Source organism: Diadema setosum, chromosome 4, assembly GCF_964275005.1.
Source record: "Diadema setosum chromosome 4, eeDiaSeto1, whole genome shotgun sequence".
Taxonomy (NCBI): Eukaryota; Metazoa; Echinodermata; class Echinoidea; order Diadematoida; family Diadematidae; genus Diadema; species Diadema setosum.
The window spans coordinates 30,084,209-30,100,556 of record NC_092688.1 but is presented as its reverse complement, the minus strand read 5'-3'; the positions used below and the strand labels follow the sequence as shown (position 1 = coordinate 30,100,556).

Here is a 16,348-nt window from a genome sequence, read left to right as displayed (position 1 = left end):
TTTTCAATAATGGACAATTATTGAATTGCCCCAGTTTCAACCAGTAAGAATAGAGAATTTTACTAGATGAGGCATATATAAATTTTTTATTTCCATTCAGAGATAGGAAGTTTGATGAACATATTATGTTTGCAGGTCAAAGGTGATGCTGCTATGACATCATCACCTTATTTACTTTGCATAGGGGATTATGACCAATGTACTTTTTTATTATTATTTTTCCATTTCAAATTTAATGGGTGTGTGTGGTTCCATCTGTTCTTGCAGTAGAAAGTAGAAGTTGCCAGTTTGATAAGGACAAAGAAATAATTTTTGTAGCAAAAATTACCCTAGAACTTCCAGGTTAAATTCAAAATTCAGCTTTAGGAAAAATTGCTGTGAGAACTGTGTAAATGTGTTAGCATAATGTTTTGTTGCATAAATTGATTGTAAATCAAAATGATAAGTCTCACCTTTTTATGGTGACTCCAATTATTAGTCAGTGAAGGTAATCAAACATTTAAGATAGTATGCACACACATGTAGGCATAGGGTTTCTACAATTAGGGTTTATGTGATAAACAGCACAAGAAATGTATACTTTCAAAGCTGGTTCCTAATAAAATATGTGATATTCAGCAAATTTTTTATTATGTTTAAAAAGTTTCCTTGCCCTTTTAATCAAAATTGCATGGTGGTTTGCATGATAGAGCTTTACGCAATAAATCATAGTGTGCTGATTTTTCTCCACTTTTCATTTTTATTCCTGAAGATTTTGTGGCTCTGAACACTTGAAAGAAAATTTTAAAGATTAAGAAATAGTTTAATTTCCTACTGTCATCTGAGATCTACATATAAATGTACAATATTTTTGTGGGGTTGAAGTTCAATGCATCACTAGATGCAGTCAATGTAATGTAGAACAGTATATTGATGGCCTCTGCACGCACCCAGAGGCAACTACCACTCATGCAGTGTGATGATATATCTAGTCTATACCTACTATACATATGTTTGTAAGGCAGATGCTTTACTGTTATTGGTACAGTTGATTCAATGATTTAAAAATTATGCTGTTGGGGCATCATTAAAATACACAAACAGAAGTAAGTTGCACATGAAATTTATATACTGGGCATGTGCTTCTAAAGCAAAAAAAAAAAAAAATACAAAAACAAAAACAAACCCCAAAGAGAGAGCCTTGTGACCCCCTTAAACATAGAATGGAATTGCACTTTAAGAATCCAACTACAGTGAAACCCCGTTATAACGAGTTCGGTTATAACGAGGAACCGCTTATAACGAGGTGATCGCGTCGGTCCCGTTTTCCTTTGCGTGTAAACCTATGGCAGAACGAATCGGTTATAACGAGTTCGGTTATAACGAGATTCCGGTTATAACGAGGACAATTTCGGTGCATCATGACAAAGAAAAACATAAGCAATTTGATCGGATATAACGAGGTTCCATTTCTTGACTAAATTGCCGCTTTCAAACACGCGACAAACGAAACATTGAAAACTGAATTCACGCAATCCACGTCTTTTTCCCGTTTTGCAGAGAACCGTTCCCTCCATGTTTTCTTCTAAACCTTGCGATAAGACACAGGAATGCCTTCCGATGTTCCTACTAAATTATTAACATAATCATTCGCTTTTCTTTTTCGCGAGATACGCGTGCGTGATATCAGGTCAGATCACAGCGCATCGAGAAAAAAAAAAAAAAAGATAACGCATCCAAAAACTTTCCATGTAGCGACACTTGTGGCCAAAAGTGGACAATTGGAATGCGTGTGCAACTCAGCATTATATCCTTCCATTTGTAGATCCGACTTCCAGTTCTTTTGCTAGTTAGCAAATATGAGTGTGGATGATTAAAGCCGAAATAATTAATGAAATCATCGCGATCCCGCCGGCTGACAGTAGCGAAAAATAGTTGAATAACGCATGATGTTAACGTAATTAATCGGTGTTCAGAAAAAGAAACGAACGCATTTATTACTTTGAGTAGATCTGGATTTGTTCATTATAATTCAACAAATGATGATTTAAATATGAGTGTGTGTGATAAAAGCCAAAATAATTCATGAAATCATCGTGATCTCGCCGGGTGACAGTAGCGTAAAAATACTTGAATAACGCATGTTAACCTATACTTAATCGGTGTTCAGAAAAAGAAACAAACGTATCTATTAATCTGGATTTGTTCATTATCATTTAACAAATTATAATTTAAATATGAGTGTGTATGATCAAAGCCGAAATAATTAATGAAATCATCACGATCTCGCCGGGTGACAGTAGCGTAAAGAGAGATGAATAACGCATGTTAACCTGCTTAATCGGTGTTCGGAAAAAGAAACAAACGCATTTAACAGTTCAAGAACGGATGTACAAAACGCGAAGAGATTTTCGGAAGAAAATAAAGAACGCATTTTAATCCCTTCGGGCGCAACGATACCACATTGTATAAAATTACAGCCGAAATGATTCATGAAATTATCGAATTCCCGCTGGGCACCAACAGCGTAAAATACGTCGCAAGTTAACGGTAAACAACGCATGTTACTCTGAAAATCATCGCGATCTCGCCAGGTGACAGTAGCGTAAAAATAGTCGAATGACGCATGTTAACCTAAATCAGAAAAAGAATCAAATACACTTATTAGTTTGAATAAATCTAGGTTTGTTAATTATCACAATTTTAACACTGCATTTCATAATGAAGATTTTTCTTGCTTTCAGAATGGTCTGCCAGGTACAGATTTGCGTAAAAAGGATCCCAACCTTCCACATTCAATCTTGTCGCATATTTTCCAAGAACGGATGAACAAAACGCGAAGACATTTTCGGAAGAAAATAAAGAACGCATTTTTAATCCCTTCGGGCGCAACGATCACACATTGTACAAGATTACAGACGAAATGATTCATGAAATCATCGCATTCCCTCTGTGCACCAACAGCGTAAAAATACCTCGCAAGTTACGGTAAACAACGCCTGTATGTTACTCTATTTGCGCTGGTGCTAATAGAAAAACTTCAACAAACAAGAATTACAATAAAGAAATAACTCATTTCAACCCCTACGTTTTCTTCTAATTCACAAATAATTTCCCTTTATTCTCTCAATAATAATGATCCATAATAGTGTAATAACAACGCAAAGGATGTTCTTAAGGTTCATTGATGGGTATATGATGTCGTGCTTATGTTTTTCTTTATTTCTGATGCGTACGGTTATAACGAGGTACCGGTTATAACGAGGTAATATCGCCGGTCCCACGGACCTCGTTATAACGGGGTTTCACTGTATTGAATTGCACACTTTTTATAATTGCCCTTCTCTCTTTTGGTTGACAGGACTTTCCTGTACCAAGTGAGATCCTGGAGATGACATTCATGGCAATCATTGGTGCTCTTCTGGAGGATCAGGTAAGCAAACATGCGACATCTGACTTGTGGAACTACAAAATTTCTCACAGATGAAATTTATTATTTTCACTCATCTGCACTCTGAGTGTGCAGAAGGCATTATGTTTTTGGATCTAGTTATTGCAATTGGAAGAGAAGATCTTTGATTTTGTACTTTAGCCCAGGCATGCTGCATGAAGTATAGATGTGACATTGTATTTAAAGCAAAATCCATAAAGGTGTGAGGTCACTGAATTTTAGGTTAACTTCAGCTAGGAATGTCTCATGAAATGTAATTTAACAGAAAGATAAAGATACATTGGGAGATACTTCTTTAGAGTAAAGAGGATTAAAAAAAAAAAACGTGATAAATGAATGTCATTTATATGTGATAAAGATCCATATTTTAAGGAGAATTTCGTGATCATGTGAAAAGGCATAGACATCCTGCTGTCAAAATGCACTATTTTTTTTTATGCCTCCGCCACGAAGTGGTGCCGGAGGCATTATGTTTTCGGGTTGTCCGTCCGTCCGTCCGTCCGTACGTCCGTCCGTCCGTCCTTCCGTCCTTCCCTCCGTCCGTAAAGAATTTTGTGGACAAGGTAACTATCGAAACCTGTTAAGGTATCCTAATGAAACTTGGCATGTATGTGTATTAGGGGGTGAAGTTGTGCCTATCAACTTTTGGGTGCACATGCTCAAGGTCAAAGGTCAAAAGGTCAAGGTCAAATACATAAAATTTCACTATTTCCACCATATCTATTGAATGCCTGAAGATATTTTCTTGAAACTTAGTGTATACATGTATTACCCAATTAAGATTCTCTGGTGAAAGTTTGGGTCATGAGGTCAAAGGTCAAAGGTCAAAAGGTCAAAAGGTCAGGGTCAAATACATAAAATTTCACTATTTCCACCATATCTATTGAATGCCTGAAGATATTTTCTTGAAACTTAGTGTATACATGTATTACCCAATTAAGATTCTCTGGTGAAAGTTTGGGTCATGAGGTCAAAGGTCAAAAGGTCAGGGTCAAATACATAAAATTTCACTATTTCCACCATATCTATTGAATGCCTGAAGATATTTTCTTGAAACTTAGTGTATACATGTATTACCCAATTAAGATTCTCTGTTGAAAGTTTGGGTCATGAGGTCAAAGGTCAAAAGGTCAGGGTCAAATGCATAAAATTTCACTATTTCCACCATATCTATTGAATGCCTGAAGATATTTTCTTGAAACTTAGTGTATACATGTATTACCCAATTAAGATTCTCTGGTGAAAGTTTGGGTCATAAGGTCAAAGGTCAAAGGTCAAAAGGTCAAGTAAAAATATTAAAACTTCTTTTTTTTTCTCCGTACCTTGGAAAATTGTTCAAGGTATCTTCATGGAACATAGTATATGTATGTACTGACTGGAAGTGATTATCTAGAGAATGTAGGGTTCATGGGGTCAAAGGTCAGGGGTCAAAGGTCAAGTGCAAAACTTCAAAATTTTACTATTACCCTCATATTTATGCAATGCCAGCAGGGTTATTTTTTTACACTTGGTGTATGCGTGTGTAACCTAATAGAAATTCTCTGGAAAGTTTTTTTTTTTCTTTTTGCCTCAAAGGTCAAAAGGTCAAAGATCAAGTGAAATTGCTGAACTAACTTTTTCCTCCATATCTCGGAAGTGGCTCAAGTTACCTTGAAACTTAGTACATATTATGCATGTTCTACCTGAAAGTAACTATCTTATGAATTTTAGGGTCAAGGGCCAGATAAAAATGGTTAACAATTTACTATTCAATTCAGAAATTGCACTTTTTCTCCACACCTGTACCTTGAAAATTACTCAATGCCTAAATGTATGAGTGGGTCAAAGTCAAGTTAAAGTCCTTAAATCCCTAGATACATGCTCTCCTATTCATCCAATTAAACCTACGTCAAGGAAGGTGAACATTCAACACATTTGTGACAAACTTGTCATTCCAATATTTTGCCAATTTTGTGAAAATGTAATCACACAGTGTCCACATGTACTATCTAGACCTATTGGGAAAATCATGCATTATGGCGGAGGCATACCAGTCGCCAAAGCGACATTTCTAGTTATGATCAAGTTCAATTCTCAACCCTCCGCTTATGTGTGAGTTTGGTTGTGCTTTTCCACTGCATATAATATATCAGTGTATTTTTTGTTTGTTTGTTTGTGTTTTTATGTTTTTATGACATTGCAGGGACCAGACAGGGCAGGTTTGTTTGTTCGGGACTTCCTTCTTCCCCAGTTGATGGACAAGGATCTGTGTGAGATCTGGCGAGTGGACAACCCCATGGGTGTGGTCACTGGTATCCTGGAGGCTGAGGGTAAAGACCTGCCGGAGTCCAGGTTGGCAATGCATGCATCATACTTTGTACATTTTTTTTTTTTTTTTTCTATCATAGGGCAAGCCTTGAAGCTGAGTTTGACACGTTTTGGGAATAACACATTGAAAAGTGACATTGACTATTAAGTGGTTTGCATTGGTTTATAAAGAAAATTTGTTGAATGTTGAAAGTAATGTGATCTTCAGCTTTGAATTGGCTTGAGGGCTATTTAAAGAAGAACACATTTGTTATAGTCTGCTGAGGAATCAATATTTGACACATGACAGTTCATTATCTTGCAATTTGGTTATCATTTGCTCTCCATTTTGGTGAAATGGTTTTACTTAGATATAAACTGCACACCTTTTTTAGCTTGCCTGAACCAAAGGCTCAAGCTCGCTGATACAATCATTTATTGTCCATCATTTGGCATGTGAGGTGTAGAAACTTTTACATTTTCAACTTCTTGAAAACCCATTATGGATTTTCACCAAACGTAGCAGGTAACATCCCTAGGGTAATAGGATCTCAATTTCTTCAAAGGGCCATTGTACCTCCCCTTTGGGCCTTCCCAGGAAGCCCCTAACCCCAAAATTAAGTAATATTTAAAAATCTTTTTCTGTTAAACCAGAAGTGGCTATGACAAGTTAACCCGTTGAGGATGGGCTGATTTTGCTACAACACACTTTTCCCATAGACACCTGCCCGAGTATACTCGGGACTCGTCCGCAACGGGTTAATGCTATGGTGCATTTCAAATTTTCCCCAAACTTGGCAGTTATTATCATGAGGGAGATAGAGGAATGGTAAAAATGTGCACCATGACCCCCTTGGGCACTCCCAAGCCCATTTAGGCAATAACTAAAGCTAGAAGTAATACAGCTAAGTTAATGCTATGGGGAAGTACATTGGAGGGTATAGTTTCATTTTTTGTTCACAGCAGACCCAGGACCCAGGACCATTTGTGGGTCAAATTTCACTTGCCCGTATTCGTCTTGAAATGACATCATGAAATGTTTACTAGATTCCACTGTAATTGCAAGGGAAATAGAATTACTATGTGTACAAATGGGCACTGTGACTCCCTCTCTTAAGAGAGAGGCGTCTGTAAAATTTGTTGCTTTGTTATCTTCTAAATGTAAACAGTTGGCCGGATTGTGACCAAACATAGCTTGTATAAAAATGTGTAGGGGTGCCCCATGGTAAGGGAGGTGGGAGGTGGGAGGGAGAGGTAGGAGGGGGATGAGGTCCTGGGAGGGTCCCAAATATCCTAAATTAGGAAGATGTTGCCCAAGGGGCGTGCAGTAATTCCAGAATCTCAAGACTTTTTTTTTTTAATACAATTGTAATTTGCCTCAGTCGAAGTGCCATGAATGCAAAGTCCAATGCTCAGGTGAGCGCTAGACACGCTGGTCTCTTGTTTTTAGAGTATTGATTGATGTGTACAAATGAGATTTGACCCCTCTTTCTCAGTGGAAAAAGACATTGACACGATACAGAAATACTGATCTAATGTCATATTAAATTGACATCACTGTTTTACTGAGTGAAGAAGATTTATGCCCATTGTAATGTAGCATAATGTTAGGCGATGATTTCTGAATTTGCTCTTCAATAGGTTAATGAGAGAAGCAGGGAAGTCCACCATCACTCCCTTGTTCATTGTTGGTGTCTACAGCAACAAGAGGCTGTTAGGATGGGGTGAGTTTTCTTAATAGTCCTCTTAAAGGCTGATAGATGCAAGAATGCAGTTGTAGGTTGTCTATGATATGGCAGAATAATATAATTCTTATTTTTTAAGGGTGTATGAGTGATTATTCACTGTAATAGATAAGAAATATTGTTATTATGTAAACCATGTCATTATAATGCTGAATTGACATTGTGATTCTTATTGCAGATTGCTAAAATTTGGCCGCCATAATAGCAATGTGTAACTGTACATTGTATAAACATGAGATGGCGCTATGCAATGGTGACCAGATTTGGACCCAATTTTCCCATTCCCACTTTTGAGTAGTCTAAAAGTTTAGAAAATGGATCAAGACCTGTATGAAATACCTGATTTGTACTGTGAATGTTGCCATGTAGAGCTTCAGGGGGAAAATGTAGTAAATACATCAAATGATAAGTTGGTTAGATCAAAACTATCTGAATGTTTTGCTGTCTTAATCCGTCAGCCCCAGGAGAGTCCATCTCAGCAGCTGAGGAGGAGGCAGCTTACGTCGCCCTCAGAAACCTACTGGACATCCCAGAAAAGAGACCACCTCTTCCTCTGGATGGAGTCAAGCACAGTCAGCTCCACCAGAGGATTGTAAGGGAGCTGGACTCGGGGCGGACAGAGCAGCAGAAAGTAGCTGCGAGTTAGCCAACACTGTCAATGCAACAACCATTACAGACTTTCATGTGTGCACCTGCATGTGCAGAATACTGCAGATAATGTCAAGAGCCTTGCAAGATGGACAGACTTGGAATCAGGGAGTAATTGCATAGAGATTATCCATCCAGTGTGCCGTAGAGATGCAGACTTTGATTGATGGGAGTAGGGGAGTCATGTGGTGTGGCTGATGTCTGGATGTCTTGAGGAGATCCTCACACACCTGACCATGGGCCACTGATGATGATACATCCTCATGGACTTATTACACAGCAGAGCTACACTTGGTCGTGCCAGAAATCCTTTCTGCCAAAAGTCAGCTTCCAAAGGCTTATCTGAGTTGGTCGACAGCCTAGGATATTTCTTAGATTAAGATTGGTATCAATGGCAATTGCAAATTGAATTACAACAGGACCCAGTTCTCTGCATCATAATTTTGAGAGCATCTCAATCATGGAAAAATTATACTGTCAAGTTGACATTTATGACTGAATAATTAGACAGAGGATTTAAGAGAGAAAGGCTCCCACAAAGCACAAAGAGGGAATGGATTTAATTTAAGTCTGTATTCCTTGGCGTTCCTCTGTCTGAACAATCTGCTTTTATTGCAGAAAGGCCCAACACAGTGAGTCAGAGTGGATCCCTTCGAAAAAATAAATGCTGAAAATTAAGCCTAACATATTGTTTTGCACCCGAATATAAGGACTGTATTTCTCAGTGCCTATACAGTGTCTGTCTATGCACTAACATAATTCAATAAAGAGTTTGATTGCAAAATAAGTTACCCCATTCTTGTTAAATTGAGATATTTACAATTAAAGCTGCTAAAAGGCAAAGAAAATAATAAGACCTTGGGTATTTTGGGTTGACATCATTTTTAGTAGCTTTTTACAGCTGACCCTCATCCCTGTTTTATACATAAACTTTTAGTCTACCATGGGCAGAAAAGTCTTTCAGATATGCTTAGAGTCCCATAATATGCAGAGTCCTAAAGACCAACAAAACTTTTCTGTGTAAGTTAATTACTTAATTTCAAATAACTTTGATGGGATTTTAGGTAAATGATGGGGACAGTGGAAAATTATGACATTTAAATATGGGCTGTTTGAAATTTTAACCAGAAAAGGATATATGGCTTAAGATGCAATCCAAAACTACATATGTCATAATTGTTTTATTGGTTTTTTTTTCTTAGAAAGCAAATCAGTCATTTGAAAGATGGGGTAAAGACATGCTGTGAATACTGTAACTACCTAATCAACATCTGTTGCATGATATGATACAAGGTAAGAATGCCAAGATTCATCAAGATAACTCCCTCATGATTTTTCACATCTTTGCTGTGTGTTATCGACCAGGTTATGTGATGTCTTTTTCCTCAAGTCCATCATCATAGTAGATTGATGTTTGCATGATCAGATTGCATGTAGCTGTCTGTCTATTGACTGGGAAAATGGATAATGTATTGTGACAAAAGTGTGTCATTTCAGTACTTGCCCGAAATGCTGGTACATTCAGATATCAGTATGTCCCATATTGATAGGAATATACCAAAACAGAATTTATATCACATTATTGTAGGGAAGGTATTCATGTTGTAAATTGCATGAACCCCTATCATGTAAGTATGATTACAGAAACCTAAGTTATACTGCACACAACTCCTTCAGTCATTTTGGAAGGGAGTGCCATTCAGAAATCATGAATACATGGTTTGACTAGAATGTGATACAATTCTTTATCAGAGAATCCAAGCAGATAAAATTCAGCCAATGTTTTCAAGTTTCTGTCATCTGTACTTGTGAACTGGAAACATTTCATGCATTGTTTTTAGTGTGAAAGGAGCATTGCACTATTAATAAAGGTCATTGTTGACTTTAAATGATAACTGCTGCTGTCTCCAATTCTAATTATCTGTATTCCTGTCAATAAAAGTAGAATGTAGTTGCAATTGAAAATATTGGAAATGCAAGTTGGTTGTGGGAAAATGGGATGATGTCAATAATTGACAACCACAGAATCTAATTTGCTTTAAAGCACATGATTTTAACTCAGTCTGGCTGAGGTCAAGGATGATTTAATAATGTAACCTTAATTTTGTTTCCACCAAACAACATATCGTGAATAAACGCTTTTTTTTTTTTCAAAAGAAACATTATTCTGTATTCACAGAAGTCAGACCAGAGTCATCCATACTGCATGACAACAGAATGGCTGGAGTCAAACTTTGGAATATCAAGGTTACTCAATTTTCTCTCTTACAAGCAACACTTTTGATGTGACTTGTAATTTTTCAGGTCAAAGGTTAATCACACATTCTGTTGTTTGTCCAATATGATGATGAAGATTAGGAGAAACATTGCGGAACACTTATTCTATTTTCAACCAAACATATGTACATGTACTGTACACCATGAATTTGGAAGTTGTATCAAGCAGACAGAAGTGATTGTACATTATGATACCAAACCACCCTGTTTTATCAATCTGAAGTGTGAAACATTTTCAACAAAGCACAAGAAATAACGAGTAACATATGTACAGTCAAACCTGTCTATAGCGGCCACCCAATGGAGAAGAAAAAATGGCCACTATAGACAGGTCATCCAACTTTGTGTGCATTGCCTACATGAACATGTATCATTGTTGTATACATAAGTACTTACATGTACATGTATGTGTGTATGGATGCACACGTGTGTTTCATGCATTCAACAATGCCGGTGTTTATGAAATTGTTGCACATCGGCATGTGTATAGTCGTGAAGAAAGCTAAACACTAATGTAGTACTATGACTGAATGAGTGATGAATGCAGTGATGCCGAATAATACTGGCTATCACTAAACTTTGCCCATGAATGACTGGCACGGCTACAAAGCAGAAAAACATGCTGAATTATCGGCTCTTTGGCCACAATAGACGGGTTAAAACTACCGCGGGAAACAAAATATGTGGCCGCTGGCCGCGTTAGACAGGTGGCCGCTATACACAGGGTCTTTAACAGGGTGTTTCTCTGGGGGGGATTTGGCCGCTAAGGCAGGTTTGACTGTATAAAAACAAAGCTGCAGGCAGATATTTCCTCAAACTAAACAGAATGATACATGTCAGCAGTGTTATACCACTTACATGGTTTTTCAATATTTGATAGCAAGTGAATAGCAAGTTGTGTAGTTGTGTTCACATATCCTTGTTGGTTGTGTGAAGGATACTGGAGATTATTAAAATATATATTATGTATGTATGTGTAACATGAAATTGCCTAGCCACATACGTGATGAGTGCTGCATTGTTTGGTGTACAAGTAGTCATGACAGGATGGAAGAGCTGGCGGACGTTGCAGCTGTTCACTTATTGCCTTTAATGAAACTGAGCTTAAAGCAAAAAAAAATAAATAAATAAATAAAATAAGAGCAAAAAGTAAACAGCATCATGACATAAGTTAACATTCACTACACCAGAACAGAAATATGACATACGTTGACATGCACATCAGCAACACTTATAATTGCAATGAAATAATTCAATATAATTTTTTATATAAGACAAGTGTACCTGTGTGGTTTCTAGTGTCTTTGGTGCGGGTGAAAGCAGTTTGCATTCGGAATTTGGGGGTAGTGAAGTGTGAGGGTGTAAATACAGTGTTTTGAGCACTGATGGTGCAAAAAAAAAAAGTTTGATGCTGCCATCAGAGCCATAGACATAATGATATACTGATCTTCTTTCTTACATTTTATTCATGAGCAGAATTATATGTGTGTGTACATACACACACCCACACACATATACACAATACCCACATTTTGTTTATGTATATGTATAATATATATATATATATATATATATATATATATATATATATATATATATATATATATATATATATATATATATATACATATACATATATATATCCTATTTTCCTCAAGCTGTCATTGAGGGCCTATGTGTCCTAATATTGCTGCTTTCACATGCTCAAGACATATTTATTGGTTTTTGATTTCCTTTGATAACTAATAATCATGCTAAACATCAAAATCAATGGTAATAGATACATAATAGTGTCTGTAGAAGTTCAAGTAGTTCCTTCACAGCATATGTTTACAATAAACATAGTAATTCCAATATGATCAGATAGGATAATGTGAAGATTGTATGTAGAATTTCATTGACAGATGATGGGCATCACTTATAATAACGAAATTTATCTTCTTCAATTTTCAATTTAATTTCAAGTTATTCAAAACCAGACTAGTCACAGTTACCTGCTTCTTTCTTTTACATTGTATTATTGCACTTTTGTTCTCATTTGTTTTTTGGGGTTTTTTTTATTCATTCATTTGTATACTTAATTAGTTCATCGATTTCTGTACTTGATTATTCAATCACCCATCATTTAAATATAAACCTGTTTATAAATATCCATGGATTCATTCGCTAGGACGAAACCTTTCTGACATGATCCGCATTTTCGTAATAGCGCCATCTATTGTTTAAAGCTTTACAGACACAGCTTGGAAAAATGTTTGTTTTTTTCCCGATATCTTTTTGATGTGTAAAAGCAAAACAATCATACGTTGCTAACTAACATTATGTGATGTATTTCAACTACCAAACATTATAGGTCAATTTTGTTCGTATTCTTTTTTTTCATATAATAGGGCCTATATACATATTCTCCGTAGAAGACAATGCCTCTGGTTTCCTGGTTTTCAGAGAGCTGAGAAAATAATGAAAATGTAATAATTGAGAACATGTCGCTCTTCAATTCTTAAACCAAGAGCTCTTCTTCTAACACTCTCTCACTCCCCCCCCCCCCTCTCTCTCTCTCTCTCTTTCTCTTTCCCTCACTACTGGGAGTATTTTATTGTAACTTCAAATTGATTAAGTGCTACATGCTTTTTTGTTGTATAACCATGAATGTTATTATACTAGTACATAAATGCAATGATATAAAAGAAAAAAAAAAGAAATGACAAACCTCCGCAATAATGGAATTTTATTATATTTTCGGAATTACGAAGCTTGGGAATAACGAACTGTATAAACTGACTATTCATGCTCTGATGGGAAATCGTTAATCCGAAATGAAATAAAATGCGTTATTCCAAAGATGTGTTATTCCGAAGACTCGTTACTCCCGACAACGAAATAATGCTCGTAATTCAGAATGTTCCTTGGTACGTATGCCCTTTTATTTCGTTGTACAAGTTTGTGTGAGCGTCTTTGACATTTCTCTTCTCACCTATCAATATCTTTATCATCGGAAGTATATCACTTTGATATCGTTCTGTGCTGTTGTTCCATCCTACCGATACCGATGGCGGTCTAAATTCATGTCATGTCAGTAACAGTGAGAATGAATGAATGAATGAATGAATGAATGAATGAATGAATGAATGAATGAATGAATGAATGAATGAACGAATGAACGAATTAACTAATGAACGAATGAACGAACGAACCAACAAACCAACGAACCAACGAACCAACGAACGAACCAACGAACCAACGAACCAACGAACGAATGAATGAATGAATGAATGAATGAATGAACCAACCAACCAACCAACCAACGAATGAATGAATGAATGAATGAATTGAAGAACGAAGGAACGAACGAACGAATGAATGAATGAATGAATGAATGAATCAGTCAGTCAATCAATCAATCAATCGTAATCATTCAGCCAACCAAGCCTGTAAAGCAACATTTTAAATCAAAACAGAAAGGCTCTTAGATGAGTGCAGCTATTATCAGTTGAGTATGCGATACTTGAATCCACGAGTACTTCAGTAATATTACAATATACAGAACAAAGTAACCCCATGACGATGCAAGACGCGCAATTATCTTTCGATCAGATACACGAGGAAAACTTTCGTCGGCAATTATTGCTCACCTGACAACAGCCTACAGGCATTAGTTTATACGCAGAGAAAAATAATTTACTGTCTACCGGCAGCAATTTAGGTATATGTTGTATTTTTTTTTTCAATGAAACGAGGCTCATTACTGTGATAACCTCCACACGTCTCTGCACTTTCCTGAGTTTTGTTTGCCAACTAGGCCAGCTGAATCAACAAATGAATTTAGTGCTCTTTATCACTGATGCATGTACATACTTCAGTGCCGGCGTCACACGTTTCTAAACACACAACGATCTAATCAGTTGGCCCAGATGTTATAACATCATCGGAATAGTAAATCTTGTCCCATCCATCGTACGGTTTCGGTGAGAAAAATAGACACAAAACAAACGGAACAATGATATTACTTTAATCTCCACTCAGATTGACTTCGTGTGTGTGTTTCAGGCTCAAGAATTGAGTCTTGTGTCTTACAATGTGCTCAATTAGGATTATACCAAGGAGGCTCTCGATTATTGATTATATACTGTATCATCGTAAGATACAACGGAGTTACCCAAAACTCGAGAGATGATTGTCAAATAAAGACAATCTCCTTAGGGAGGACAGCCTGAAGACCATAGCTATTGAGATAACCTTTTCTGTACCCTGAAATGATAGGAATTGTGCACATGCATGATAATAAAATCATAGCTGCATTTATTTTGTTATCAATGTCAGTTTCTATAATACATGTATATCATTTACGAAAATTAGTGTCAGGTGATATGAAAGTAATGGTGACAATGATGATTGTGATGATGATGATAATGTTAATAATAATAATAATAATAATAATAATAATAATAATAATAATAATAATAATAATAATAATAATAATAATAATAATAATAATAATAATAATAACATTGATGACAATTATCATAACCAAAATGATAACGAGTACTAGTATATTACTCAATTAAAGGTTAATGCCTAGGAGAATAAATCGAAACACTCAAGCTGGTGAATTAATTTGCACGTAGAGTGGCACTGTTGTGTATTTGTATCTGGAACTCCAGGCTGCAACTATATTGTTTACGTGAAAGGACGATAAGTACCTTATAGATCCCTCGTCGAAAACGCGAAACGGCCGGTGGGAACATAGCAAGGTTATCAGACGTCTACGTTATAAAATTGTGTATTTCATGTCTTTCCTGATTACATCACAGTTATCACTGTCATTGCATGTGCCTATTTTCTGTTTGTACTGGTATACCATGTTAATAATTATGCCCTAACATATTCATGGCTGCTTTAAATGCACTGCACGCGTCTTCGATTACTTTGTTTAACCAACGTATTTAGACAACTCCCTGATGTATATTTGTTTTTCTCCCTCTACGGAGTTACGTGCGTATATAGCAAGTTATTTTGACAATTACTGTATTGGCCACGTAACATAATGTGGCATAAGCATGTAGAATGAGGGACTGATTCGACGTTTGAGAGACATTCGTAACAGAGCAGTCCATAAAATATTGTTCAAGCTCCGTCCTGGGTGGCGTGCTCGGGATTCGGCGCCGAAGGCTGTCTTTAAACTGATGACGTACGGTAGTATAGGTCCTACCCTTTAGAACGCACTTATCCCATGATAAGGTTTAGACAGCTTTAAGTGGCACTGCATGCCGTGCCCCCCCCCCCCCCGCGTGTTCTTACTTTACATACCCGTAGAATTTGATGGCAAGTAAAAATACGTCTTTCCAATCGTGAGCATGTCTTGTTATAATGGTCTAAAGAATGTCGACAGCAGCAAGGCGTAACAAGCCCTTTGTCGATTTGACAATGGGATGGGATAGGCCCCTTATAATCTTGTTTTATTACAAGCCAAGATATCGTTGCAACGTAGCATAATATAGGTTTTCCAGTGTGTCTTCATACAAAAGAAAATAAGCTATGCTTGGAGAGGCACTATTTTGAATTTCATTCTCCCTTCTTAGCGGCAAGGGACTACAAATTTTACACCTGTCTTGAAAGGCACCGTTGACTCAGGCAGCACTATTCTTAAAATGCTATATTATACAGTCGAACAGATCATTCGGGAAGATTAATGTATAGGACCTAAGTATCATGTAGGTTAATGTCTGCTTATATACACTAAATATCACAGTGGGAGTAGAGGGTAGTAGGAAGAGCAGCATAGCTACCAAAGAAGGAAACACTGACTGCTTTCACGAAGTTCAAACTTAAGTCTGAACATCGTGGTGGTCCACTGTCAAGCGATGCTAGGTCATCGCCGAAGTGCTGATGTACCGCCCACCAGCCGACCTGGGTCCCTCGACGTGCAGGTATCACGTCACTGACCCGTGCTGCTCACCACGCG

At 36.9% G+C, this 16,348-nt stretch overlaps 1 protein-coding gene across 1 annotated transcript in view; it reads left to right on the top strand.

Annotated features, from left to right (window-relative positions):
* Nucleotides 1-9,975, top strand: part of LOC140227108 (large ribosomal subunit protein mL44-like) — a 32,254-nt gene extending 22,279 nt beyond the window's left edge. Inside the window, exons 6-9 of the mRNA XM_072307539.1 lie at nt 3,341-3,412; nt 5,613-5,761; nt 7,358-7,440; nt 7,920-9,975. Coding sequence (XP_072163640.1) covers nt 3,341-3,412; nt 5,613-5,761; nt 7,358-7,440; nt 7,920-8,107 — 492 coding nt within the window. The 3' untranslated portion in view covers nt 8,108-9,975. The remainder of the gene's footprint in view (nt 1-3,340; nt 3,413-5,612; nt 5,762-7,357; nt 7,441-7,919) is intronic.
* The last annotated feature ends 6,373 nt before the right edge of the window (nt 9,976-16,348 follow it).